Source organism: Notamacropus eugenii, chromosome 1, assembly GCF_028372415.1.
Source record: "Notamacropus eugenii isolate mMacEug1 chromosome 1, mMacEug1.pri_v2, whole genome shotgun sequence".
Classification (NCBI taxonomy): domain Eukaryota; kingdom Metazoa; phylum Chordata; class Mammalia; order Diprotodontia; family Macropodidae; genus Notamacropus; species Notamacropus eugenii.
This window is the reverse complement of record NC_092872.1, coordinates 292065909-292093782: the sequence shown is the minus strand read 5'-3', so window position 1 is coordinate 292093782 and position 27874 is coordinate 292065909. Positions and strand designations below refer to the sequence as shown.

The 27874-nt window shown below is 53.7% G+C and overlaps 2 protein-coding genes across 4 annotated transcripts; one reads left to right on the top strand and one right to left on the bottom strand.

Moving 5' to 3' along the window:
• On the bottom strand, positions 1–4771 carry ZNF511 (zinc finger protein 511). Of its 2 annotated transcripts, none has more exons than XM_072629149.1 (4): positions 4543–4771; positions 3567–3920; positions 2381–2746; positions 1–530 (listed from the first exon to the last, which is right to left on the bottom strand). In XM_072629149.1, exons 1-4 carry the CDS (start codon positions 4602–4604, stop codon positions 452–454), a joined length of 861 nt encoding a protein of 286 aa, XP_072485250.1. In that variant the 5' UTR covers positions 4605–4771; the 3' UTR covers positions 1–451. The 2 variants fall into 2 exon arrangements, with proteins under 2 accessions (XP_072485250.1, XP_072485251.1); XM_072629150.1 differs by having other exon boundaries at positions 4128–4769.
• Positions 4747–26163, top strand: TUBGCP2 (tubulin gamma complex component 2). Of its 2 annotated transcripts, none has more exons than XM_072629147.1 (18): positions 4747–4863; positions 6977–7165; positions 8051–8179; positions 9172–9348; positions 10891–11050; positions 12137–12344; positions 16158–16357; positions 17409–17598; positions 18783–18928; positions 20208–20388; positions 20567–20747; positions 21226–21398; positions 22359–22487; positions 23304–23424; positions 23587–23730; positions 23826–23954; positions 24652–24815; positions 25945–26163. In XM_072629147.1, exons 2-18 carry the CDS (start codon positions 7016–7018, stop codon positions 26054–26056), a joined length of 2694 nt encoding a protein of 897 aa, XP_072485248.1. In that variant the 5' UTR covers positions 4747–4863; positions 6977–7015; the 3' UTR covers positions 26057–26163. The 2 variants fall into 2 exon arrangements, with proteins under 2 accessions (XP_072485248.1, XP_072485249.1); XM_072629148.1 differs by having other exon boundaries at positions 4848–4958.
• The last annotated feature ends 1711 nt before the right edge of the window (positions 26164–27874 follow it).

Sequence of the window (27874 nt, the reverse complement as noted above, 5' to 3'; positions counted from 1 at the left end):
TGGGGTTGCTTACAGACTTTATTTAGGTTCACAGGGTAGGGGGCAGACCCTAGAAGATACCTCAAGATGGTCCAGAGCAGTCATGGCTGCATGGGCCAACAGTCTTGAGTGTCCTTCTGGGATTCCTGGCGAGCACACCAGGGGCCTGTGCTTCACAGACAACAAGACAAACACAAAGACAGACGAGGGGTCCTCCAGCAGGAGGAGTGAGCAAGGAGGGAGAGGGGAAAAGGCCTGGGTTGGACTCAGCCTGGTCCAAGAGGTGCTTGGCTGGCCCCTGATTTGAGCAGGGGCTCACCAAGGAAGCAGCGCCCCCAGGCCGATCGCTGTGTGGTGGTGCACCTCAGGGGCTGCTCTAAAGCCCAGAAAACATGCTTCTGGGGGGGTGGGGGTGGGGGAGGGAAGGGGTCCTGCTTCATGACCCCAGGGAGCAGCCCGACTCTGTAGGTGCTCAGTGATCTTCATTACTCTCCTCTGCGCTATCATCGAATCCTCCAGCTGCCCCGGGGCCAAAAGCAATTGTAGGGCCTCTGGAATGGAAAGCATACTCCAGGTGAGCCCCTCTACTCTGGCTTTACTGGGGGCTTGCTGAGGTCCTGGGCCCCACCACCACAAATGGTGGAGAGGCCAAGGGCTGGGCTGTAGAGGGACCTGATGCCCAGAAGCAGGCTTGGGGAGGGGCTTCGAGCACTTTTTCACCATCTGCTCTTGGGGGATGCGTCTGCTGCCTCCGTAGCTCCCCAAACCCTCTCAGCTTCCAACTCCCCTTCCTCTGAGACATTGTCCCGCTCCTCCCTTTCAACCCCTAGATACTCTCTTCAGGAGGGATCCAAGCTTTTCTTCATCCCCTAAGATGACAGTCTCTTCCAGCAGGTCCCCTAGCTGAGCCACCACCCCCATTTCCCCAGAACTAGTCATCTCCCTTTTTCCCTTCCTCCTCCTCTTGACCCTTATAAGCAGGGAGCTCCTGGTTTCCAGCCTCCCCTGGGTCACCCTTTCCCCAAATCGGGTCATCTTCACCATCCTATGCTTGAAAATCCTATCAGCATCTCCCATCCTTCCCTTTGCTTCCCCAAATTCTGCCCTTACTTCGCCCAGTGAGAAGTCCTTGAACTCTGTCCCTAATGGACATCAGCTATCCCTGTGGCATGTCAAGGTCACTGGGGATCATCCTACCACCATTCAAATCAGTAGCAGAGTTGTCAAATGGCATCAGGCCAGGAACAGATACCTGGGCCACCCCACTAGAGACCTCCCGACAGGTACAGGAGCTTCCTCTTGGGCTCACACAGAACTTAACTGGACAGTGAGTTTCTGTCTCCCAGACTCCAGGCTCATCACTCTCTTCAGTGCCCTGCTGTTAATGAGCCAGCCCCCAAGCAGGGGAAACAACAGGAACCCAGAGGTTGAGGGAGTTAGGAAGAGTCTCAGGTAGGACCCATTCCACAAGGATGCATGAGGAAGACTGGAAAATGCTTTGCTGAAATTCAAGTGTAGCCCTGGCTCAGATCCTGGGGTTCCCAGTTCACCCAGAAAGTGTTAGCCTTGAGAGGTTCAGCATGGGTCGGGAATCATGTCTCAGATTCTTACTAGCTGTGTGAGCTCAGGCAAGTCACTTCTCTGTCTGCCTCAGTTTGCCTTTATTTTCAGTAAAATGAGGATAATAACTGCACCTCCCTCTTAGTGTTGTTTAAGGATCTATTGAGAATGTATGTAAGGAGCTTGGCCAGCCTTCAAGGGCTCTGTAGATGCTTCGGTGATTGTTGATTAATTATTCACCCTGAAGTCCACAGGACTGAAGCCCCCAACCCTCCAGTTTCTCCTGGCTCCCATGCAAACACACACCTGACTGAGCTGTTCCCTACTCCCACCTTCTGAGTCTCTAGAAGAGTGAGCTCCTCCGAGTAGTTCTGGAGGACAAATGGGCTGCAGAGTTTGTGGAAGGGTCAGAAGAAGCTGCCTCCCAAGTTCTATCCCTTGGAGCCCCCAGTGGCCCTTCCTCATTCCTGGGGTGTGTGTGCTATAATGTTTAACCTTTTTTGCTGAGTGTATTTCAATAGGATGTATGTTTTGTGTGTGTTTAACGGTGATTTGAGAAGGCTTCTTGCCAGGTCCCAAACACCACAGTGAATCGTGAAGCGTTGGCTGGCCTGATAAGTCAGTCAGGTATTGCTCCCTCTCTTTCCCCAGCTAGGCATTGCACTGCCTCCCAATGGGAGGGGAAGGCAGGCTCTGCTCACTGGGGTCGGGGTCCGCAGCCTACGTGCTGAATGTGCTCGTTGGGTGGAGATAGTGTGAGTGAGACTGACGGAAAGAGAGAGACACACACACGGAGGGGCAGGAGGGGGCAGAGAAAGGGCCAACGTCCTCGTCTCCTGACCTGAGGCTGGAGATGTCATCCTCAGAAGGCTCGGGGTCACTGCCTGCCTCGGACTCAGGAGGATCTTCGTCCTCCTCGTCCTCCCCCATATCCTCCCCCATGGGCTCCTCATCGTCGGCGTCGTCTTCAACGTCGTCCACGGGCTCCTCTTCCTCCTCAGGATCCTCCACAGTCTCCTCCATGGCCTCCTCCGGGTCCTGGGCGTCATCCCCTCCGAGAACTCCTCCATGCCCAGAGCCCTGGGCAGCCGAGGCTACAGAAGCCGATGCACAGGCCAGGGACGCAGAGGCCGATTCCTTAGCACAAGCCTCGGAGGCGGACCCCACAGAGGCCGATGCAGAGGATGCAGAGCCCTGCTGGCCGGAACTGCAGAGGAGAATGACTGGGGCGTGAGAGCCCTGCAGCCCCCCCTTCACCGATGACGCCCCTCTGGCGTCCTCTGGTAGATGCTCAGGCCCGGATGTCCACCGCCCCTCCCCGCCCCCACCCCATCCCTCTCCAGCGATGCTTGGCCCCGCCCCCACCTCCATCCTTCTCCCTCCCCCTCCCCTCTGCTCCACTCTCCCCCGCCCCCCCTCGCTCTCCCCGGCCTCCGCCCCTTCCCCCTCCCCTCCTCGCTTCCCCCCCCCCACTACCATTTATCCCCCATAATGATCTGCCTCCCTCCTCCTCTTCTCGCTCTCTCCATCCCCCATGATGATCGACCACCTCCCTTCTCTCCCATCTCTGCCCCCACCCCTATCCTCATCCATCCCCAATAATGATCGACCATCTCCCTCCTCTCCCCGCTCTGCCTCCACCCCCATCCCCATCCATTCCCCATAGTGATCAACCATCTCCCTCCTCTCTCCGCTCTCCGCTCTCCCACCATCCCCAGCTCCATTCATCGCCCATAATGATGGACCACCTCCCTCCTCTAGCCGTTCTCCACCCACCCCCGTCCGCATCCATTGCCCGTAATGATCGACCACCTCCCGCCTCTCCCCGCTCTCCACTCACCCCCATTCCCACATTCCCATTCCTCGCCCATAATGATAGACCGTCTCCCTCCCCTCCCGTGCTCTGCAAAGCCCGCACCCCCGCCCGCCCCTCCCTTCCCACTTTCTCCGGCCCCCTGCCTACCCATCCCTCTTGTCTTTCGCTCTCCCCCCAATAATGATAGCTCGCCCCCGCCCTTCCCCTCTACCTCTGGTTGTCCTGAGGAGAATCAAACCAGAGATGGGCCGGGTAGTGGTGGACGCGGATCAGATGGTCCGTCTGCTCCTCGGGACTCATGAACTTGTCGGTGCAGCCCCACACCGGGCACTGGTAGTAGAAGGGGATGGGGCGGCGCTCGCGCGCGGCCGCAGCCCGAGTGGGCGAAGACGGCACGGTGCCATGGCGCTCCAGGAGGTGGATGTCCAGCAGCTGGTCCGAGGGGAACGAGCGGCGGCAGAAGGAGCACGCATTCTGGTGCAGCGTCTGGTAGTGACGCACGTAGCCCGGCAGGGAGTCGAACACCCGATCGCAGCCCCCGATGTGGCAGCAGTAGGCGGGCACCCTGCGGGGAAAAAGCGGCTCGCTAGGACCCTTCGAGGGGTCGCCCGCTTGCCGGCCCATCGGCTCATCGGCCGCCCATCCACCGCCCATCGGCTCCAGAGGACCCTCGGCGGACCCGCTCCGCAGCCGACGCCAGAGCCCGGTTCCGCTGGCCGGGCTCTTCCGTCGGTTGCGGCTTCCCTATCCCGGGGAAGGGCGGCTACAGCACCTTCGGGTGCTGAGGGTGTCTCGTAGGGTCCCCATCCTGGAGAGCAGAGGGCCGAGGAGGGCACGACCAGAGATATGGACCGAGCCCCGATCACCGCGACGATGACGAACCTTTTTCTACGACGAACCTTTTTCTTACCTCCCACACCCTCCCCACCCCCTGCAGACCCCGCCTCTCTGCCTCGCTTTGGCCGCAGACCCCGCCTCCCCACCGCAGTCTGGCCGCAAGCCCCGCCTCTCAGCCTGTCTTTCACCGCAGACCCCACCTCTCCGCCTCGGTCTCCCCCCAAGACCTACCCCTCCCTCGGTCTCCTCCAAGGCTCCACCCCTCTGCCTACGTATCGCCCCAGGCCCCGCCCCATAGCCCGCCCCTCAGCCTAGCTCTCATTCTAGGTCCCGCCCAGAACCCACGTGACCTCGAGCAGCAGGTGTCCTGGCACAGGCTGGGGTCACCCCCGTGGCAGGTGGCAAAGCACATGCAGCTGCGGGGGGCGGGCAGCAGAATGGGTCCCCCTGGCTGAGCCTAGACCCAGGCAAGCCAGCAGCCATGGAGAGGGGAGGGATGCCAGGGGGGCCAGCTCCATTTCCCTCTCCTCAGCACCCCCCCACCGCCCAGCCAGAGCCTGGAAGCTGGAGGGAAAAGACTCGTGGCGTCACTTCCTGCTCAGGAACTACTTCCGGGTCATGTCTGAGCCGAGGCGGGAGTCGGCAGGGACCGGACAGTAACGGGATCCAGGGTGAGTAAGGAAGGAGAGGAGTCTGCCAAGGGGCGATCAGGGTCGGAGCTCCTTCTCCCCGTTCCTGCTGCAGCGCCCCCAGGGCCCCCCAGCGCGTACGTACGAGCCAAACAACTTCCGGTTCTCATCCGTGCCTGGGACTGAACGGGCTGGCGGGACCAGGAGGGCCCCCTTCCCCTCCCGCGCTGCGAGCTCTCTTTCCCCTCCCGCCCCCAGATAGAGCTCCCCTCCCCCTCCTGCCCCCCCACCGGACCCATCCTCCTCCCCGCAGACTGCAGCCCGAACAGCGCCTCCTGCGCCCCTCCCCCTCCTCTCTGCCTCCCTTCCTCTTCCTCTAGGACCCCGGACAGCTCCTGCTCCTCTTTCCTCCCCTCCTTCCTCTTCCCAGGACCCTGGACAGCTCCCGCCCCTCTTTCTCCTTCTCCTTCCACCTCCTCCCAGTACCCTCAACAGCCTCCCCCACCCCCCATCATTCTCCTCCTCTTCCTCCTCCTTCCTTCCCCAGCATGAGTTAGTCCTAACCCCTGTGGATTCCTGGGGGCTTGGGGTCCACTCAGATCCCTCAGAGTCCCAAAGTTGTTGGCAAGAACAGCCACCAGGAAACAGGGAGAAGCTGGGGTTAGAGGCCCCCAGAGTAAACTTTTCCGCAAGGAAAAGCCCTGACTCCTTTGCAGGAATTGGGGCCTCAGATGGGAGCAGCCTGATAGGCACTGACCATCTCAATGTGTCTTTGTCAATAGGGAGGGCCCACTGTGAATGTGCCAGTAAAAGTCTCACTTAAAAGGGAGTGCTGCTCTCTGGCTGTGGGTCTGGCCTCTCCTCGAGGAGTCCGCATGAACCTCTCAGACCTAGGGATGGGGAGCTCCTGAGAGCTCACCCCAGGCCTCTTCCAGCCTCCAGGCAAACCCACAGGGAGGTCCTGAGTTTCTTCTCCCAACCATTTCACAACTCCCTGAATGTTTTCTGTTTGCTCTCTTTATGCATCCAGTTCCGAATTGCTCTGTGTCCTCATCTCTCTGTCTTCACCTTCCCCACAGTGGGGGGCCAGGGTATTTGAGGAATATCCTCAGATATCCTCATGCAGTTAGCTGATGAGAGGGCCTCTTTTGACAGAGGCACATCTGAAGGCTTTGGCTTATTTGTGGGGTTTGCCCCACAGGCTGTCACTCAGACTTATCCTCTTTCCCTCTTCCTAGGCCTGAAGCCTTGTGGCTCTGCCTTTGTGACCCCTTTTGTCTGATCCTGCCACACCCCACTCCCACCTCCTCATCACCTTGCTCCTGAACCATTTCAGAAGTCCAAAGTGACTCTTTCTCCCCCACACCTCCAACTCAGACATCTTCAGGCACAAATACAGCAGGCTGTGTTTGGCCCCTCCTGCCTCTCTGACCTTTTTCTGGCTGCCCCCCAGTCTAGAATGCTCACAGCTGTGGGAAGCCCTCCTCCCTGCTTCCACAAAGTTCTTGGTGTGTTGTCTCTTCAGATTGGGAGCTCCATGTTGTTTCCTTTTCTTTGAATCTCTGGCACTCAGCACATAGTAGGTACTTCACAGATGTTAGCAAATTGATGGTTTACTCTTCAAACCCGCCACAGTGCTCAAAGTGAGAACCCTGGAGTAAGAAAGGTTTGAATTCAAATCCTACCTCAGACCCCTCCTAGCTAGGTGACCCTGAGCAAGTCACTTCACTGCTGCTTGCCTCCATTTCCTCAGCTGTAAAGTGGGAGTGGTAACAGCACCTAGATCCAATGAGATAATAGCCCAGTGGAGCACTCAATAAATGCTTATTCCTTGCCTTCCTTCCAAGACCCATTCGGTTTTTTTTTTTTTTTTACCATTCTTTTAATCTGGCTGTTGCTGTTCAAAAAGGTAGTTGAATAGAGCAGACATCAAAGGAGACAAAGGAGCATCATCCCAATTCTTGGTCCACTCCTGCGTGCTCTTGATGCAGGTTTTCCATTAGGTTTGTTTCTCCTTGAGAGACTCTTATTTCATCCCCTGGAGACAAGAGAAGGGCTTGGATAGCATCCCTGTCTCCCTCTCTCCCCCCCCCCCCCCCCTCCAACTACTTAGCTGGTCCTCCATTTTTAGAGAAATGCTTTGCTTTGCCCTCAGGTGAACACTTTGTGATGTTTGTGACCCAGCCCCAGAAACATGAGTGAATTCCGGATTCACCACGATGTGAATGAGCTGCTGAGTTTGTTGCGTGTCCATGGAGGGGATGGCGCCGAGGTCTACATCGACTTGCTGCAGAAGAATCGGACACCCTACGTCACCACAACTGTTTCTGCACACAGCGCCAAAGTGAGCCCCCAGAACTCCCAGTCAGGACCTGGACACCTTTCTGGCCTTCAGCTCCCTCAGAGCAGAAGAAGCCCCTCCAGGGCAAGGCCTGCCTTCTGTCTTGTTTGACCTAGCACTGCACATAAAGCCCAGTATGAGTGGGCGCTTTGTAAATGTTTATGGACTGACTGCTGAGAACTGAATACATTCAGGCCTTCTGAAGAGAGGCCTTTTGGGGCAGGACCAGGAAGCCCTAGGTTCAAGGTCCTCCTCTGATCACACACTGGCTTTGTGTCCCGGGATGGGTTCCAGGCAGGAAGTTACAGAGAAAGTGGTAGTGCTAGCCTGCTGCAGTGAAGGGAATTTGCTCCCCTGGGATTTCCCAAGACCAGAGAAATGAAAGGGGCCGTTTCAGCCCTAAAATCTTTTTAAAGCCAATGTTAGCATTCTAGGATGTGTCATCACAAGCATCAACTCTTCTCCAGCAGATCCCCTGATGTCATCTTCGGTACTGACCTCAAGTAGCCCCAAATTAATTTTTCCTGAATTCCCAAAACACAGGTTTTTATTCATACTCTGTCCTGACAATCCTGCAGCACCATTTACTACTTCTGGCTCTTCCTTACCTCCAACCCTAACCTTGTTCTTCCCTCCAGCTCCATGTTTTGTAAGCTTGTGTTTTAGTGAATATTAGACAATTGTCTACCTCTGCTAGTTTGGAATGGGTGCAGGGGTGAAGGGTGCCTCACCCAAAGGTGGATGGAGGAGCAGCCCTGCAGGTGGGGGTGGGAGGCCATTCCTTCATTTGACTTTTGCTCGAGACCCTTAGGTGTTCAATTGACCTCTACAGTTGGTTCTCTTTGCCTCGTCTTGAGGCAATATGCTAATGTTTGCTGTGCTCCTTAGGTTAAAATAGCGGAATTTTCCCGAACTCCTGAAGATTTTCTGAAAAAGTATGATGAGCTGAAATCCAAGAATGCGCGAAATCTTGACCCTCTGGTATACCTCTTGGCAAAGCTCACGGAAGATAGAGAGGTAATGCATGGTACAAAGCCCCTTGTTGAGGAGAGTTGAGCTGTACCTTTGTGGCAGAGGTAGAGGAAGTTATGGGCATCTAGGTGATGCAGTGGATAGAGCACCAGTGCAGAAGTCAGGAGGACCCAAGTTCAAATCTCACCTCAGACACTTGACTCTCACTAGCTGTGTGACCTTAGGCAAGTCACTTAACCCCAGTTGCCTCATCTGGGTCATCTCCAGTCATCCTGATGAATATCTGGTCACTGGATTCAGATGGCTCTGGAGGAGAAGTGAGGCTGGTGACCAACACAGCCCTCCCTCACTCTAAACAAAGTCAAGTGCAAGTCATATCATTATTTCTCTGATGGCAAGGTCTTCTTCGGCATTGAAGGATGAACACACGGAGGATGTTATGCAGAGCAGAAAGACATGGGTGGGGAGGGGTGGGGGGCGGGGTGCAGTAGAAGGCCTGGATTCAAATCCCATCAGTGAGATGTGGGGATTTTCTAATCCTGGGCAAGTTCTAGCCCTCCATGAGCCTCAGAGGTCACCCTGGGATTTCTCTACCAGGGCTGCCCATATGAACTTTACTGTGGAGCTGAGTTCCCTGTCCAAGCTGACACACTGAGGTGCCTGCTGTTCCCAAGGCTTCTTGGTGGGGCAGGCATGGGAGGAGCTTTCCCGCTGTGCTGGGTAGGGGGGCCACAAAGACTTCAGGTCCTTCCTCATAGTAACTACTGTTGTGTTTCACCCCTTGGATATTAATAGATACTAGGTGGAAGGGATAAGTCCAACTCTAACCCAAAATTTCTGGTAAGATCAATGCAGGAGATTGTCTTACTCATGGGATAGTGCAGACTTGTCTCACCAGATGGTCAGGGACAAAGTGGCTCAGAACCCTGGCCTTCCTGGCCAACTCCTTTTCCTATAGGCGGTAGCCCAGTCAGACATTAGGGTTAATCTGCTTTTATCTTTTGGTCTAATGAAATGGTTGTGGTCCCATGTTTCAGACTCTTCAGTATCTGCAGCAGAATGCCAAAGACAGGGCCGAGCTGGCTGCTAGTGCAGCCATGAGCAGCAGCACCAACTTTAGCATCCCTTCGACTACATCCAAGATCTCCATGCAGGAGCTGGAGGAGCTCCGGAAGCAGCTGGGCAGTGTGGCCACTGGCCCCAATTTGCAACAGGTCTGTAGCTCTATCTGTCTTCCTCTGGAGCCCAGGCTGTCCTCTGCAGGTCCCCAGTCCCTGAATCAGGGTTTGAGTTAGGACTTATATGGGGTTGTACACCCGACAGGGGCAGATAGGGCTCAGGGCTGGTGGCTGGACTCCCAGACGTGTACCAGCTGTGTGTCTGTCAGTAAAGCAGGCTGAAGGGCAGCCCTTCCCCAGGGAGTTGGAAGAACCAGATGAAATCCCTTTTGGAAAATGCTGTTGAAACGTGCTTTTGCTACATTTTAACCATTGAAAGCATTTCTCCAAGCACATGTGGGCACTGAAAAAGGGAACCATCCCTGCTTTGTAGAAATGCTGTTCTGACAGGACAGCACAGGCCACTTCCATGTCAGAGTTAGTACCTTCAGGGTCATTTGGGGAGCGCTGCATCTTAAAGGAAGAGAGGGACTCTGAGGCAGAAATGAGGAGAGACAGCGTGCCAGGCATGAGGGACAGCCAATGCAAAGGCTTGGGGACAGGAGATGGATGGTGCTGGGTTAAGAACACAAAAGACCAGTGCAGCTGGCCAGTGGGGTTGGAAAGACAGGTTTCCTTCAACCTGGGTAAGGCCTTGAAAGCTAAATTGAGGGGCCTATTTCATTCTGGAGGTAATGAGGGGCCCTGGGACTTGACAGAGTGGAGGAGTCAGGGCCAGGCCTGCCCTTGAGAATACTGGACCCTAAAGAGGAGAGGCTGGAGGTAGGTCGAGCAATGAGGAGGCTCTCACTGGGGTGAGAGGCATGAGGCCCTGATGAGAGAGGCTGGGTAGGGTCAGCTGAATCAGGGGAGAGAGGCCTGAGCCGATAAAGTCCCTGGGAGAGGAACTATGCAGAACCACCACTCCCCAGCTGGGGAGCCTGCTGTTGAGGGGTACTGGGACCAGAGAGAGAAAAGGCTGGGGTGGGCAGGAAGGACCAGGTCTGAGACTGCTTGGATGCTCTGATGGGGGCCAGGCTCCAGGGGACTGGACCAGGGTTGCCTCTGGGGCATTCCTAAACATCATGGTGATTGTGCAGAGCGTGCAGTGGCAGCGCACATACTTCAGGGGCCAGCCATCTCTTATCAAACCTTTTCTGGGACCTCCATAGTCCTGGGACCTGCTTGAGGCCTGGAATCAATCCTCATCTCCAAAACAATTTTAGTTTGGTGAACCTCCCCCTGTCCTGTTAATGTGGACAGGGATGGTCAGGGAGGGGTGCTGGGGGGAAAGAGTGGCTGCAGCCTGGAGCCCACAGGATCAGTGGATGAGAAGGTGGTCTGGTGCCTGGGGAGGTGGGGGAGAGGGAGGCCCTCTCCAGCTCCTCCCCTGCCGTGGCTTCCTTGGGTGGGCACCAGGCAGGGCCCCTGCCTTTGCCAGAACCTCACTTTTCCTGGGGTCCTGGTCTTGTCCACTTGGCCCCTGCCGTGCAGTTCCACCTTAGGCCTAGAGTGGTTGTTGCTAACCCATAGATTTGGTGTCTCACAAATGAAAAGCATGTCTTGACTCTTTTCTTATTTAAAAAAAAAACCTATCAGTCACAGGAACTCACAAGAAAGATGCTCCGGGACAAACAAAGCAAGAGAAATTCAGGCCACCATCTGCCAGTGTTTCCCACGTGGGTGTATGAGAGACCCACCCTGATTGGGGATTTCTTGGTTGGCTCGGGCCTCAGCTCAGACTCTGCTGTGCCTGTTGGTATGTGCTCCTGAGGAATCAGGAACAATGGAGGAGGGAGAGAACCTGGGGTGGCAGGGGGGCCGGCTTCCCTGGGCATTGACTGGGAAGGTCCTGAAGGAAGCACTGATTGATGGGGGAGGACTCAAGCCAGGACTTGGAGAGTTAGGGTGCTCCCAGAGAAGCCGCACTGCCCTGTCAGGCAGACAGAGGCTTGGGCTTAGATCAGAGTGCCTGGCACCTAGTGGGTGCTGTGTCAGTGTTAATGACAATAGTGATGGAAGGGAGGGAGAGAAAGGATTGGTTTTCTTCCTCAACGGGGTGGGGGAGAACTCCTAGGAACATTCCCTCCAAGGAAGGGGGTCCTGGGTGACCCTTGACCCCTCCTGGAACCCCTTTTAGACGGGAAGGCCGGTGTTCCTTGAATTCGGGAATTCACCACCTAAACTCTGACAGTGGCCCCAGGCTCTCAACTGTGCAATTTTACAGGCTCTGTTTTCTTTCCCCACTGTGGGGGGAAGCTCTTCTCCACTCAGATTTGGCCCAGCTGCTCTCCCCAGGGACTGAGCAGCCTGGCCCAAGTCCTAACTAGCCATGGGCAGGCATGAGCAAGTCCCTTCTTCACCGAGTCCGTGATGCCCATCCTCCCTCCTGTGCAGCCCTTTGCAGAGTCCAAAGAGGTGCATAAACTTCCATCCTGACTGTGAAGGGGGTCATCCTGATGCAGTGTTATACACCTACAGTGACCTGTGTTTTAGAAAGGCCTTGAGAAGAGGCTTCTTGAGTCCATCTTTGGACACTCTGTCCCCTGGAAGAAAGGGGAAGCAGCCTCTTCGCTCCCCTTGAGGCAAAGTGCCTGTTAGGGTTCTGACCATGGCCAGATCAGGCCTTATTGAAGGTGGGGCTCCCAAGGACGGTCCCTGGGTGATTGTCCTTTGGAGTCAAGACCATAGAGCAGCACCCGCTCACTCCAGGCTCCTCAGCTTCCTTGTGGGCTCAGCCACCTCTGAGAAAGTTGCTGAGATGACACATGATGAACAGCATCACTCGATTTTTAGGGTTGGGAGTTGGAAACTGACTGATCTTTTGTTCCCCTTTTTTCTGAAGGAAGCTTGCCCTTAGCCTCTCAAGAATCCGCAGTGGTGGAAGACCTACTGTACGTTCTGGTTGGAGTGGATGGGCGCTACATCACAGCTCAGGGCCTCATCAGCAGGCAAAGCCGCACATTCCTTGTGGACCCTAATCTGGACATGTCCGTCAAGGAGCTGGTGACCAGGATTCTCCCAGTGGCTGCAAGCTACTCAGCTGTGACCAGGTAAGGTCTATGTGACAACCTCACACCCCTACATTGGGACCCTTCCTTACAGACCCTCCCTTTCTCTCCATCTTCCTTTGTGCTTCCTGCCCCCATCCTGGGCCCTTCCATCTGCAGGGGGCAGCCCCTGGTTCACAGCTTTCCTCCCTCCATCCCTCACAAGGATGTCCTTTCAGATGCTCTCACCTTCTCGTTCCTCAGCCATCTTCACTTCAAGAATGTTTTCATCCACCTTATCTCAGCCTCCCACAAAAGGTGGCTTAGAAGCCTTATACCAGACTCCTGTCCAAGAGGCAGAAGGGACCTCAGAGGTTTCTCTCAGCTCATCTGCCTGTGCTCTAGGGAGGCCTCCTTGGAGGGAGAGGCTTCCTGGGTGGACACTTGGTTTCTGTGTCATTGACCTGACTGAGAGTCAGTGGACAGTGATTAATTGGAGCAGGGGGCTCTTACCAAAGTATTCAGTTTTCTTCCCCAGTTATCCTCTATGGCTAATGCCGGGTGTATGTCAGTGTGTATGTCTGGCTGTGTCTGGTTGTCTCTGTAGGTGAGTCCTTCTCGGGGCAGACTTTTTGCATGTCCACATCATGAGTCCTCTAGCATCAAGTTACCTGGCAACCCTTTGTATCATATTCCTTGTTTCTGTTCCAAGGACAATAAAGTTCATTCTCCTCCTCCTTCCTTCATCACACCTAGGAATGCCCCCAAGGCCACCAGCTGTTGAGCTGCCCCCGTTCTTTATGTTTGGTTTGTCCTGAGAATGGCCCCCTTTAGCAGAGCCAGCTGGGCTTTCCAATGATCTTGGGGGTCATTGTGCCATTTCCTCTCTCTGTCCATCCTTTCTTTTTTTTTACTTACAAAACAAATACACAATAAGAAAAAGACACATAAAACTAAATATTGAAACTTAACTGAAAAAATGACGAAAGCAAATGTCAGGTGTGTCATGTGCACAGCAGAATGTAAAAGAGGATTCTGTATAGTGAATCCTCCGCATTGTGTTGAGAGCTGTCCCTCTTCTTTGTTTCCTTGTAAGTTTTCCTTTGTTTTTTGCTGGGCATAAAACTGGGCCTAAAACATACTTTGGGCTTTTTTCCCCACTTTTCCCCCTCCTCCCCAGAAGGTTATAAGTGCAGATATATTTATATAGAGACACACATACACATATACACACATACATACACACACATGCACACACATATATACACACATACATACATACATACTGTACTTTCCCTAACAAATCCTACTTGTGATCTTTGCTTTTGTATTTGTATCTCTTATTTCCTCTCCCTCCTTATTCCTCTATTTTACTTCTACCCTCTACCTTGCCCTCCTATTACTTAACCTAGCCCCTCCCCAGGATCCCTCTCCTATCTTCCCATTCCCATAAATTTAAATGCTCTTTTGTACTCTCCTTTGACCTATTCCCTCCCCTTCCCATCTAGAGATCCCTTCTGTGTCCTTTCTCCCCTTCCTATCCCCTCAGCGTTTTATTTCTTTCTGAATTTAGAAGACTTGTCTACTCTTCTAGATATACATGTGTTGTTCCCCCTTGAACCCATTCCTGCTGAAAGGAGGCTTCTAGAACTTCCAGCCCCCTCCCCCCTCTAATTCCTCTGTCATTGTATAAAATCATGACTCTTTTAGCTGAATGGTTTTCCTTTTTAAAACCATATCACACTCAGGTCTACTCCAATCTTTCTTACCTGATTACTAATAAGAATCTTAGACATTTACATTTTCCATACATAAAAGGTAAACCATCTGTCCTTATTGAGTCCCTTGTAATTGGGCTTTGGCATGTGCCTTGTGTTTTCTTGGCTCTTGTCTGTCAAATCTTCTATTAAGTTCAGGTGTTTTTTTTGGTTTTTTTTTTTTAACAAAGTCCTGAAAGTCTGATAGTTCATTAAATGTCTATTTTTTTTTTCATTCAGTATTATGCTTAGCTTTACTGGCTATGACATTTTCAGCCAAAGTTCCTGCTCTTTTGCTCTTCAATATACAGTGTTCCAAGACTTGTGATCTTTTACTGTCAGCACTGTTAGGTCTTCTGTGACTTTAATTGTGGCACTGCCAGATTTAAATTGTTTTTCTTTTGTTGCTTGTAATATTTTATATTTGAGCTGGGGGTTTTGGAATTTGATTATGAAAGTCCTGTGGGTTTTTCTCTAGGATCTCTTTCGAGTGCTGATCAGTGGGGTTTTTTTCTCTTTCTACTTCTCTCTCTTGTTCTAATGCTTCAGGACAATTATTTCGTGTATTAACGTATCAAGATTCTTTTTTACTTGTGGTTTTCAGGTAGCCGAATTATTATTGTTTTCTCTTCTTAATCTATTTTCCAGGTCCCTTGTTTTTCTTAAGAGATCTTTCACACTCTTCTATTTTTTTCTATTTTGTTTCATTATTTCTTGATCTCGTATGACTTCGCTGGCTTCCCCTGTCTCCATCCTGATTCTCAAGGAGTTGTTTTCTTCCTTAAAATTCTGGATCTCCTTTTCTGACTGGTTGACTTTCTTTTCATAATCATCTTGTTTCTCTTGGATTGTTATTTTTTTCCCCTCGATCTCTATTATTTGATTTTTAAAATCTTTTTAAAGTTCTTCAATGAATTCTTTTTGGGCAGGTGACCATCTGACATTACTCTTGGAGGTAGAAGAGGATTTCTTTGCTTCGAAACTCTCTGAAGACGAATGCTTCTTTATTCTCTATATAGTCTTCTCTATTCCCATAGTAACTCTCCATGGCTGGATTCTTTCTTTGCCTGTTCATTTTTTTTTATTTGTAGTAGCTTATTTTTTGTGATCACCTCTAGCCCTGGGTTATGGAGGATGGAGCCTCTGGCCTAGATTCTCTTTCAGTTCTCCCCTTTGGCCTGGGACCAAAGCCAAACCTTCACTCTCCTGTAAGTGCCCACAGCCGAGGTGTCCCTGCCCCACTGCCTCTGTGGGCTCACTGGGCTGTGCTGGTTCCTTCTTGTCTCCCTCAGCATCTCCTTAGCACAGCAGTGGTTCCCTTGATCTTTCCACTCAGACATCCAACACCCCTCAGCATCCCGGGGGTAAAAATTTGAAGCAGCTTCCCAACCCCACTAGCCCCAGAGCTTGCTGCTAGTAGTTTAGGCGACCTCTAGCCTGGAGGGGTTTCCTTTTCACAGGGACTAAACCTCATCTGGGATTTTTCTTCAAATCGTCTCTGATTGTCCTGGGAGGACCCTGTTCTGTCCCTTCTCTTATTTATTTTTACCTCTCTAGGTTAACCTGAAATGCTATTTTATCTCTTCTGTGGAAGAAATCTTGAGAGTTTAGAATTTTATGACTTCCTCCACCATCTTCTCAGAATCCTCTCCCTGACCTCCATTCTGCCCAAAAATGCCCATTATGTGTGTGAAGGGATTTCTCATCTCTTGCCCTCTGCCAGCATCTGCTCTGGGCTTCCTGAATCTCATAGTCACCCCAATCCTGAAGCTGAGTTAGGCCAGGCCTCCCTGGATCTTCCTGCTCCTCTCCAAATCATCCTTCCTGTCCCTGCCCCAGAGCCTTCCCAGACTCCCTTTAGCATGAGGACCTAGCAGGCTGAAGCCACTTAAAAAGTTCTTGTTGGCATGGCTCATTATTCTTTGATGTTTATTAATCATAAGCAATCATACTGATTTCTACTCCTTGGCTCTTTTCCCTGCTCACATGGTTTCACCTGAGGCCCAGGGGATGGTCTCATTTCCCACATGAGTCAACCAGGGAGGGTCAGAGAGGGGACTCAAGCCCCAGACCTACTTGTCCTCCCCAAGAAGCATCAGCCATGCTGGTCTCCTTGCAGGTTCATAGAGGAGAAGTCTTCCTTTGAGTACGGCCAGGTCAATCACGCCTTGGCAGCTGCCATGAGAACCCTGGTCAAGGAGTACATGATCCTGGTCACTCAGCTGGAACACCTGCAAAGACAAGGCCTCCTCTCCTTGCAGAAATTGTGGTTCTACATTCAGCCCACTATGCGCACCATGGAGATCCTGGCCTCTCTTGGTGAGTCTCCCATGGTCCCTTGGGCCCACCATGCTCTTTGGGAGGCAAGTGAACACAATGTGACAGTGCCAGGCACCATGGACCTGGTTCCCAGGAGACTGAGTGCCAGGGTAATCTGGTAAATAGAGGGTGGATTGGGAGAGCTCCATAGAATGTCACCTCAGATGGTGATTGGTGTGAAATGGCGGACAGTGGGCACCTCCTGAGCCCCCTCCAGGCTTTAGGGTCCTCCTGTGAAAGTTGGGGTACGATGAGCCTGAGCCTTCCCTCAAGGCTCTTCTGTTTGACTTTGGTCCAGGCTCATGATCTCATCATGAGAAGGAATCTCTCTGCTAGGTCTATGTCCTGTGTGAGGGCTAGCCAGAGGCTGGAGAGTAGGGACAGGACAGACATCCTCTCACCCTTTCCCCCAGGGCTGGAGGTCTTGCTGGCTTCAGACTGACCCTCCAGCACTCCACTTCTGACCCAGGGCTTCCATGACCATAGTCAGGTTGGAGGTGGGGTCTGCAATCACTTTCCATCCCTCCCCAGCAGTCACCAGTTGTTTCTTGTCTCTTTTCCTTTCCAATCACTGGCCTTGTGTTTCATGATGCTTTCAGGGCTTGTGTTGGGTCTTATTGGACACTTCACAGGAAAGAGCTGTGCTTAGCTCCCTATGGCCTTTGAGTCCTCAGTAAGGTGACAGCCCTGGCTCAGGGAGGTGGACCACACCTGCTGCCCAAAAGGGTGGATGCACCATCCTAGGTCCAGGGAGAGCTGCCCCAGCATCTCAAGGCTTAGGAACCTGGCAAGTGTCTGGGGCAGGGAACAGCCTTCCCTTCCTCAGAGACTTGTCTCCAACCCTGTCCCAGGCCCTCTTGTGGCATTGCAGCTGCCCAGTTCTCCCTCTACTTGTCAAGGGGGCCGGGTCATACTGTCCCCTCCTTGTGTCTGGGGAGAGGTGTCCACAGGACAGAGGCATGCTCTGGCACCTGGCAGAGCACGTGCAAAGGGAAAGGGAAAGGGCAGGTGGGTGCTCCCCCTTTGGTCACGGTTCCTTCCTTTCCTGCAGCTACATCTGTGGATAAAGGTGAGTGTTTGGGGGGCGCAACCCTGAGCCTTCTCCATGACAGAAGTTTCAGCTACACCGGTGACAGCCAGGCCCAGGAGCTCTGTCTGTATCTGACCAAGGCAGCCAGTGTCCCCTACTTTGAGATCTTGGAGAAGTGGATCTACCGTGGAATCATCAATGACCCCTACAGGTCAGCCTTGCTCCCCCTCCCCCGACTCTGTGAACCCCAAGAGCCCATGTTGCCACTGGGGTCCTTTAGTCATATTCTCCTGTCTACCCAAACTGGTGGCCTTCTCCTAGATGATGCTCAATCTCCAGTCACTATGCCTTTGCATAGACTTTCCCCAGTGCCAGGAACACACTTCAACTTGTCACCTCTACCTGTAGGAAGCCCAGGTTCCCTTCCAGACTCCACACAGGCACCACCTTCCCCAGAAAGGCCTCCCTCCCACCCTAAACAGCTGTGTCTCCATTGTAGAGGCCATAGTATACAGTCAGTGCTTAATCAATGCTTGTTGATAGACTGATTGCCCCAAGACCTCGATGGCTTAGTCCTAGCTGGGTGACAGTGTCAGCTGGGAGAGGAGCTCCCTTGTGTGGTCACACAGTTTGTGACTTGGGCCTTTGCTCTGGGTGTGCTGACAGGGACAGTGGGTGTGATGAAAAGACAGCTGCTCACTTTCTCAGTGTCCTTATCTATCAGGGCTGGGTTGGCTCTAACCTTCATTCTGAGCCTGGGAAAATGCGGCCAGTGATTGTTTCCTTGACCAAGGAGCAGGAAGATGGTTTTGCAGACATGATGGAGAACAGTTGTAGATGCTCTTTGGAGTTTCCTTTGGTGCCTTTTGGTTTTTGGAAACAGACTTTGTGGCCTAAGCATCTCAGTTGGTCAGTGGTAGTCCTGGCTGGCAAAGGTCAGGTCTCACTGTGAAGAAAGTTCATTTGACAGACCTGGAAACTGAGACAGGGCCAAGTCCAGTGACTCCCCTGAGGAACTCGGCTCATTAGTGGCTAAGGCAGGGCCCCAGTTAGCTGCTTCTGAACCAATATTTATTAAGCACCTAGGGATACAGAGTACAATGAGCCAGTCCCTGGCCTTGAGGAGCTGACATCTTGTTGGGGGAGGTAGGATAGCAGCAATAAAATGTGCACTTGAGGGAAGTGCATCGACTGGGGAGAACAGCCACAGGACTGGGGACAGCTGTGGAATTAGAATTGGAACTAGCCTGGACAGGGCAGTGGCTGACCTGGTGGGGCCAAGGTCCAAGGGGGTGGGGCCGAGGTCCAGAGGTGAGGCCAAGGCCCTGGCTGGGTAGCTGCTGGCTCCATCATTCACGGTTCTTCCATATTCCTTTTCCTAAACAAATGAGCCAGTGAGTTTATGGTGGAAGAGCATGAACTTCAGAAAGAGAAAATCCAGGAGGATTACAATGACAAATACTGGGACCAGCGGTACACTGTGGTCCAGCCACAGATCCCTTCTTTCCTCCAGAAAATGGCAGACAAGATCCTGAGCACAGGTGAGTGAAGCAGTTTGACCCTGGGGATGGAGGTGCGGTTCGGGGTGGGTGGCCTGCGTCTGCTGCCATCCTCTCTGCTCCCAGCTCTGTGTACCTGATGCCCTCAGTCTAGCCTTTCGTCAGCCTGGTCCCACCCGGGTGGTGGCCAGCAGGGCTCTAGTCCGGGCATTTTGGGTCACCCTGGACCCTCTGCCTGGGGCAGCACCTGGTTCTGCCACAGATTCCCCAAGGACCTTGGGCAAGCGCTTCCATTCACTCCTTTATCAAAAGACAGAGGTGGCTGTGGGGGAAACTTCCTGCTTGGCACAGAGAGTTCTGTGACCCTGTCGTCCATCCCTGTCCCCTCTCGGCTTCAGATCACCTGCTGTTCTCTGGCATCCCCTGGTCATGGATGCCAAGGACAGATGGCCCTGGGGATAGGCATCTCTTCAGAAGTAGAGAAGGCCTGGACTAGCCATGAATTGGCAGTGGGTGGGTCAGCATGGTCCAAGCTGGCCCGGCAGCAGGGAAGTCATTGTGGGATGGTCCTCCAGGCCCAGGCACTGGGGAGGCACACTGGGAGGAGGCTCTTGCGGGAGGGCAGGTGTGAGGGAGCTGGTTGTTGTCCTCCCAGTAATGTCAGCAGGGGATGTCTTGGTTCATGAGTAAATTGGGTTTATAGGAGGCCCTGCAGGGCAGAATCTTGGGCCTCCCTCTCTCCTCCAGTAATCTGAGCTTAGTGGCAGGCACAAGTCAAGCCTCAGACAAACTTCAATCTGAGGAGGATTGATATGAAGGATCGATAGCCCAGGTGGACTGGAAAGGAGCTGAGCTTGCCAAGTCCCTACATAAGGGAGCAAATGGCCTTTCAGGGGCCATGAGTGCAGGAGAATGCTAGGCTCGGGACAGGGAGGAGGCAGACTGGGCTAGAGAACCCTGTGTTTCCAGGATCGTAGTGGGGAAAGGACTCCTGGGCCACTTTCACTCCCTCCCACTGCTGCTCCTTTTAGTGAAGGAGAAAGCAGATGCCACAGAATGACCCACACTCTCCTCCCCTCCCTTTGTGACAGCGGTAGGGTCATCCCATCCCTGTCCCTTTGACCAGCATGGAAACGGGCAGCAGGGAGTGACCAGGTGGGAGGCTGTTGGCAGAGTCTGGGTGGCGAACCCTGAGGACAGTGGATGGACAGTCCCGGGGGGGAGAGGCAGGGTCTGGCGGGAAGGACCTTCAGCACTGTCAGGGTTGAGGCTCAGAGACCAACGCGCATGGCTCTGTGACAGCCCTCCTTCCTCTTTCCAGGCAAGTACCTGAACGTGGTCCGAGAGTGTGGCCATGATGTGACCTGCCCCGTGGCCAAGGAGATTGTGTACACTCTGAAGGAGCGCGCCTATGTGGAGCAAATTGAAAAGGCTTTCAACTATGCGAGCAAAGTGCTGCTGGACTTCCTGATGGAAGAGAAGGAGCTTGTGGCGCATTTGAGGTGAAGTCCTCCGATTCTCCCCAAGTTGCTTTCTCTGAGAATAACAGTTCCAGGTTTGCACCGATGGCATCACATGGTGCCTAGCAGTGCAGGAAGCTGGGGAGGGAGGTGCCAGGGGAGGCCCCAGTGTTTGTTCAGCCTTCTGACCTGATGTTGGCACCTGGGGGGGGGTCCACAGGTCCATCAAGCACTATTTCCTCATGGACCAGGGAGACTTCTTTGTGCATTTCATGGACCTCACGGAAGATGAGCTGAAGAAGCCAGTAGATGACATCATCCCCACCCGGCTTGAAGCTCTGCTCGAACTGGCCCTCAGGATGAGCACGGCCAACACCGACCCCTTCAAGGATGACCTGAAGGTCAGTGGACCCCCCTCAGGAGGCACGCATGCCGGGGGGTGGGGAGGAGGAGTTGGGAGGGAGAGTGGCAGGGCATATCATGGCGCTCCCACAGGTTCCAGCCCATTGGCTCTCCCAGTCTTCCCATGTGCTCCCCACTTCTAGTCCTGCCTTGTGTCAGTGTGGCAGGGATCCGAGATGGCCAGGAAGTGGGCGTGGGGTTAGCCATAAGAAAAGCGTCTCTGGATAGGGTTGTGCAGCGAGGACAGCCCCCTCCTCTCACCACCCTCCTGTAGGGACTCAGTTGTCCTCTGTGTGACTTCCCCATGCCCTGTGGAACCCCATAGGACAAGGCCAGCCTTGTGTTCGATCCTCATGGGCTCCCCAGTGCTGGCTGCCCCACCCCAGCCCTTCCTGGCTGAGCCACATCCCTTCTGAATGAGGGGCTTCTGCTAGGAGTGGCAGTAGGGGTAACCCACATTGTTTTGACCTCTCACAGATCGACCTGATGCCCCATGACCTCATCACACAGCTTTTGCGAGTTCTCGCCATAGAAACCAAACAGGAAAAATCCCTCATTAATGCTGACCCAACAGAGCTCACTCTGAGCGGCCTTGAAGCCTTTTCTTTTGACTACATCGTCAAGTGGCCGCTCTCACTGATCATCAACAGGTAGAACGTCCCTCCCCAGGCCAGCAGCATTGCCCTCAGTTTCCCCAAGTGTCTAGCACAGGTACTCAGGGAGGGGCCTGATGCAGAGCCAGCTTTTCCCCACTGTGTTGTGAGCAGTGAGGACCAGGCACCCCAAGGGCTGCCATCTGTATAGGTGGAGGGGCTGGGCACCAGTGGGACATTAAAGTCTGGGTTAGAGAGCATGGAGGTCAAGAATGGGTCCTAGAAGCTGGCCCCAGTCGGCCTCCAGGGGCTCATCTGTCCTGAGGCAAGACCTCCGAGGGGCTGATTGGTACCCAGTCCTGAGGGCTAGACTCAGAGTGGCTGCTGTCCCACTGGAATCTGCAGTGGGGTCAGACCGGCTGAGAGACTGGCAGGAGCACACATGTGCACTGTGTGTGTATACATATGTGTGTGCAACACAGATGTATTATGTGCATGGAGGTATGTCACAGGCAATACACATTTATTTGTGTGGTGACTATGGGTGTGTGAGGCATGCCTATCTTGTGGCACATGTTGACATGCGTGCACTTGTATACGAGTGGGTATGAGGCCTTGGTGTGCGTGCCCATGTGTGTGTGGCCTGTGCACATGCATGTATGTGTGGCTCAGATGTGCGTGCATGTAAATATTGTGGGACTGGTGTGCAGCAGACATGTGCAGGTGTGCATTCACAGGGTACAGAGGTGCTGCAGCAGGTCTACACACAAGCACACGTGTGTAGGGCAACACAGGTGGACTGTGACAAATGTGTGTGTGCAAGTATCATGTGGTGCGTGTGCATGTACAATGTGTATGCATGTATCATGTAGTGATTGCATGCATCATGTAGTGAGTGCACACATGTGATGCATGTGTGTGCATGCAGGTATCGTGTAGTTAATGTGATCACCCATGCTGGCACCACAGGAGGCCCTGTCCTCAGGAGTCACAATGTCCTTCCCACCTCCATCCTAGGAAGGCACTCACCCGCTACCAGATGCTCTTCCGGCACATGTTCTATTGCAAGCATGTGGAGAGGCAGCTGTGCAATGTCTGGATCAGCAACAAGACGGCAAAGCAGCTTTCCTTGCCCTGTGCCAAATGGTGGGTGACAGGCGGGTGAGGGTGGGGCTGCAAGGTGGGACCAAGGACTCTGTTTTTAGGGCTTCCTCTGTCCTGGTCCTGGGACCCCCTACCCCTCTGCCCACGAGAGCCCAGGGAGATTCGGTGAACATGCTGCTGGTCCTGGCCGGGCTGCAGTCTCTGGTTGGCCGAGGGAGGTGGTCGTTTGGGTGGCTCTTCAGTGAGGGCCATGGCCTGAGCCCCCAGCCAAAGCAGAACTTAGTGCCTTCTTTGAGGTTCAGGTGTTCTCCCCCAGGGAATTCTCCTGGGTATTCACCCCGGTGGGCACGGTTCTGGATTGGGAGTCAGGAAGAGTGGTGCTCTTCCTCTTGCCCTCGCTAGCCATGTGGCACTAAAGTAGGCATTTAATCTCTGCCTGCCTCAGTTTCTTCATTTGTGAAATGGGCATCATCCTAGCCCTCAAAAGTAGGTGCCATGTTGTAAAGCGCTTCCAAACCCAGGGATGGCAACAGTGTTTATTCTGTGGAGATTGATGCAGTGGAGAAAGAAAAGCTGACTTTTTTGTCGCAAATGCCTGTGTACCACATACACTTATGTGCACGCTCATGTGTGTACATTCACAAACTTGTACTGGCACGCTTACATGTGCACACATTTGTTTCCTCACTCTTATGTGCATGCACACTTCTGTGCTCACACATGCACACACTCATGTGCATATATACACCCATGTGCATGCACTCCCGTGTGCTCCCACCTTGTGTGCACATACCTGTGTCCACATACACTCACATTAGTCTGCACACGGTGAGATCCCTGTCCACTTTCTCTGTTCAGGTTTGCAGGCGCTTTCACACTGAGACAGCGCATGTTGAACTTTGTCCAAAACATCCAATATTACATGATGTTTGAGGTAATGGAGCCTACCTGGCACATCCTCGAGAGGAATCTCAAATCTGTAAGTGACAGTGAAGGACAAAGAGGGGAGCGGCAGGCAGGCCCCTTCTGTGGGCGGGGCCATCATGGCTTGTGCTAGTGGATGACATCAGGGTAGGGGGCATGGTGGGTGGTGGGGAGGCCCTGGGCCCTATGGCAGACAGGACTGCATGCTCCCCCACAGGCGTCCAACATTGATGATGTCCTCAGCCACCACACGAGCTTCTTGGACAACTGTCTCAAGGACTGCATGCTGACCAACCCAGAGCTACTGAAGATCTTCTCCAAGCTGATGTCTGTGTGTGTCATGTTCACAAACTGCATGCAGGTCAGCAGGGGAGGGGTGTGTGCAGAGGGAGGTGGACCCATGGAGGGGGAGGGGCTTTGGCAAGCCTTCACTGCTGTCTCTTCTTGCTCCTGAAGAGGTTCACCCAGAGCATGAAACTGGATAGCGAGCTGGGTCGTCCCCCCGCTGAGCCGGGCACCATGCTGGGTCCCCCCACAGAGGCCGAGCGTGCCGAGGAGGCACTCAAGAGGAAGCTGGCCACGAAGGTGAGCGGGCCAAGGGACCCGGAGAGGGTTGAGGGACCCAGAGTGGGTCCAAAGGCTTGTACTCAGAGTGCTGGATGAGACCAGAGGGAAGGAATAAGCTTGTGTTCAGCACCAGCTGTGCACACACTGGCCCTGCGCTAAGTGCTTTAGTGTCTCATTTGCCTTTACTACCCTGGAAGGAAGGTGGGTGCTGTTATCAGCCCCATTTTACATTTGGGGAAACTGAGGCATGCAGCAGTGAAGTGACTTGCCCAGGGTTACAGTGAGGAAGTATTTGAGGCTGGATTTGAACTTGGATCCTCCTGACTCCTGGTCCAGTGCTGGGTCAGCTGAGCCACCCTGCTACTTCTAGACAAGGCCTAGGTTCTAGTCTTATACCTGTGCACCCTCAAGGGGGCCCCTTGTTCACCTCCTCCTCTCTGTGGCTGCCAAGTCCTTCTGTAAAATGGGGTGAGGGGACTGGTATACCTACCCCCCTGGGTCCCCTCACCATACCTGGCTTTGCCTGCAGGGAGGACCTCGGGAGGTGGGGGCAGGTTCCTGGCTCACCCCTGCCTAGGGTTGGCCCATGGGGGAGCCTGGGACTGGCCAGGGTGACCCTTATCACTACAGGCCTTCCAAGAGCAGCCTCAGCTTGCTCACCTGTGAAATGGGTGCACCCAGCTGCAGGGCACTCACCTGTCCTGCCCTTTTCCAGTATCTGGTAGAGCACGTGGATGCCCTTCAGCTGACTTCGGGTTTTGAAGGCACCATCAACAAATTTGATAAGAATTTCTCCACCCATCTGCTTGACCTCTTGGATAAACTGAGTGTGTTCAGCACCAATGATTGTGAGCACAGCATGGTCAGCGTCATCTCCAGGTGAGGGGCCCCACAGGAGTGCATTTATGAAGCATTAACTGTGTGCCTGGCACTGTGCCAGAGACCTTGAGGCAGCTCCTGTTCCCCAGAATTGGAGAGGTCTTCACGCTGTGGGCATGGCTGGTACCACACTCCCACTCCCATGCCCTCTGCCCCATCCCTTCCTTTGAGCCCCTGCTCCTGGGGGCAGGGCCTGGCCACTTTGGTCTTGTGCTCCCACGTCCAGGCTGGGGCCTTTTCTTGGAAACATCTAAATGTCCCCCTAATCCCTCCTTCCCCTCCCTCTCAGGGGGTCATCCTGTACTCAGAACAAAAACAAAAATGGGAAACCGATCAACACATTGAGAAAATTCTACCCCAAGTGTGATAATCTGCCCCCCCTAGAGGTGAACCTCCCCACTCCTACAAAGCTAGACACTCCCCCAGAGGTGGACCCTCTGCCCCCCCAGAGACAGACCCCTCACCCCTACAAAGAAGCTAGGGAGCCCTCTTCTCCTGTCTCCCCCCTGGAGCTAGGCTCGCTCTTGGTGATTGCATTTTGATCTGTCTTGTGGTCCTCATACTTTCTGGGTTTTCTGACTCTGCTGACCCTTCTCTGTGGCTGACTGAACCATCCTGCCCTCCTCCTGGGATGTGCCCTCTCCCCTCACCCAGCCTTCCCTCCCTGGTCACTTTCAGCCACGAGGGGCTCTGTCCAAAGGCTTGGCCTCTTTCTCAGCTTCTGGCCAGATCTCTGACCCCAAAATAAAGTTGGTAAACTGAGGCGGGGGTGGGGGAATTGCCCCCTGGAGCCCATGTCCCAGGACCTGCCTTGGTTTCCTCAGTGTCTTCAACTCTGATTTACCTTTTCTTCATGTGAGACAGGTGTTTGAAATGTCCATCTCTGAATAAGTAAGCATAAGCAAATGAAGCATTTCTTCTACTCTCACTATATACCATGGCCCTGCCTCCAAGATGGGGGGGAGACCCTAAGAGCAGCACCAGAGGGGAGGATGGGGGAGGGGTGTCTCCCCTATTTCCAGGTGCCAGACACAGGGACCCGTGGGTCACACCCATGGGGCCCCAGGGAAGAGACAGGAACCGACATCTCCTTGGGGAGCATCATATCCTGCTCCTTCCTTCCCCACAGGCTGGACTTCAATGGTTTCTACACGGAAAGGCTGGAGCGCTTGTCGGCCGAGAGAAGCCAGAAGGCAGTGGCCCCAGTACCTGTGGCCAGGGCAGCCCTGCCAGTGCAGTGAAGAGCCTGGCGCAGCCTTGGGAGGGCTCCTGTGGGGTGTCAGGCAGTGGGGATCCGGGTGGGGTGTGTATTTATGTTAGAAATATTAAAAAAGTGAGCATCAGTGTCTCCTCTGTGTCTGCCTAGTATGTGGATGCTCAGACCCCTCCAGGAGTCTGCTGGGACCCTGCTATCCATCCCCTTGCTGGCTCAGGGTGCTCAGTTCTTCTCTGACATTCAGCAAGTCCTTGGCACAGAATGAACTGGCTAGAGGTGGGCCTGCAGTCTGGAAGACCCAAGTTCAAATCCTGCTCAAGCATGGACCATCTGGACAAGTCCCTTTGCCTCTGTCTCCCTCAGTTTCCTGTTCTGTAAAATGGGAACTATAATAGTACCGACTTCACAGGCTTATAGGAAGATCCAATATGTGAGTTTTTTGCTCTGGTCCCATTTTCCACTCCACCATTCTGGGTCCCAATTTCCTCCACTGTAAAATGGGGCTGTTATTTAGGGTTGGTTGTGGGGACCAAATGCAGTCCCCTTTAAAGCACTCTAGAGATGGGAGCTGTTATCTTGGTGGCTTCAGCCCTTGGCACTGGGGAGTGAGCTGCCAGTTCTGCTGACCACCTGGCCAGGGTTCTCCTAGAAGCTGCTCTGAGTGAACCCCACCAGTCCCCAGGGTTCCTGAGATACAGTCCCACTCTCATATAGTAACTCACATGTAAATGGTAACACATACATGCACAATACAGCACATGCTCCTCAGGGTGGGCACTGGGAACCCACAGACAGGTGAAGGATGGCCCACGAGCAGCTCAGCCTGCAAACACAGACCATTCTACTGTGGACACACAGGGTGAGTCCTCTGGGAAAGACTTGTGGGAGAGGGCAACCGGAGAAAGTCATAGAGAGGCTAGGGAACAGAGGGCTAGGAGATGGGGAGGACGTCAAGTACCACAGCTGTGCATCCTAGGGACCCATGGGAGCCTCTGAGGTGCTTCATCAGCGTTTGGGATCTGAATAGAACAGGAGGGAAACTGTCAAAGGAGGATAGACACAGTCAGGCCTTAGAAGCTGACCCCTCCTCTTTTACCAGGCTGGGGACCTGCTCATGGTCACTGAGACAGCTAGAAGCAGCTAGCTTCAAAGCCAGGTTCCTTTGGACAGGTGGCTGCTTCTGGGGGGCTGGGCTAGGTGGTTGAGCCACCCATCTGTGCCTTGGCTTCTTGTAGGAAGGAAAGAAGGATCAGTTTTGGGCCCCTGGAGGGCCCAGGATGAGGATGTTGGGAAAGGAAAAATGGGTCATCCCCCTGCCTCCCCTCCCAGTCTCTCTGGTGACGGCATCTGTGTGTCTGTCTGTGGGAGGAAGAGCGAGCCACAGTGCTTCCTGTGACAAGCCCCCAAGGGGCCATTTGGCAACAGTTGCAGAGGGGGATGATGCTCCCTTTCCCCACCCTGGAAGCCACTTTTCTGTGGCAACACTTCCTCAGCTACATCACTCCTGACCGCATTTGTGGAAGGGACACTGCAGACAGAGGGCCAGCCCCCAACCATCCCCCTCCAGAAGCTCAAGTTCTCCTGACCATCTTTTCTCAGTCCTCCTACCCTTGCCTGTGATTGCTTCCAGTCTCTTCTTACATCTTCATCTTGTGGGTTTTCCCCAAGCTTCTGTCATGCCTGGGTCCCCTTCAGGTTCCCTCATCATCTCCATGCTGGCCATCCCAGGGCTCTGCGTCCAGCTCCCATCTCCTGCACTCCACTCAGTAAGACTTCCGACAGCTTAAACTCTGCCTACCCAAAACAGAATTCCTTTGTCCCCAGACTCACCTCTCACATCATT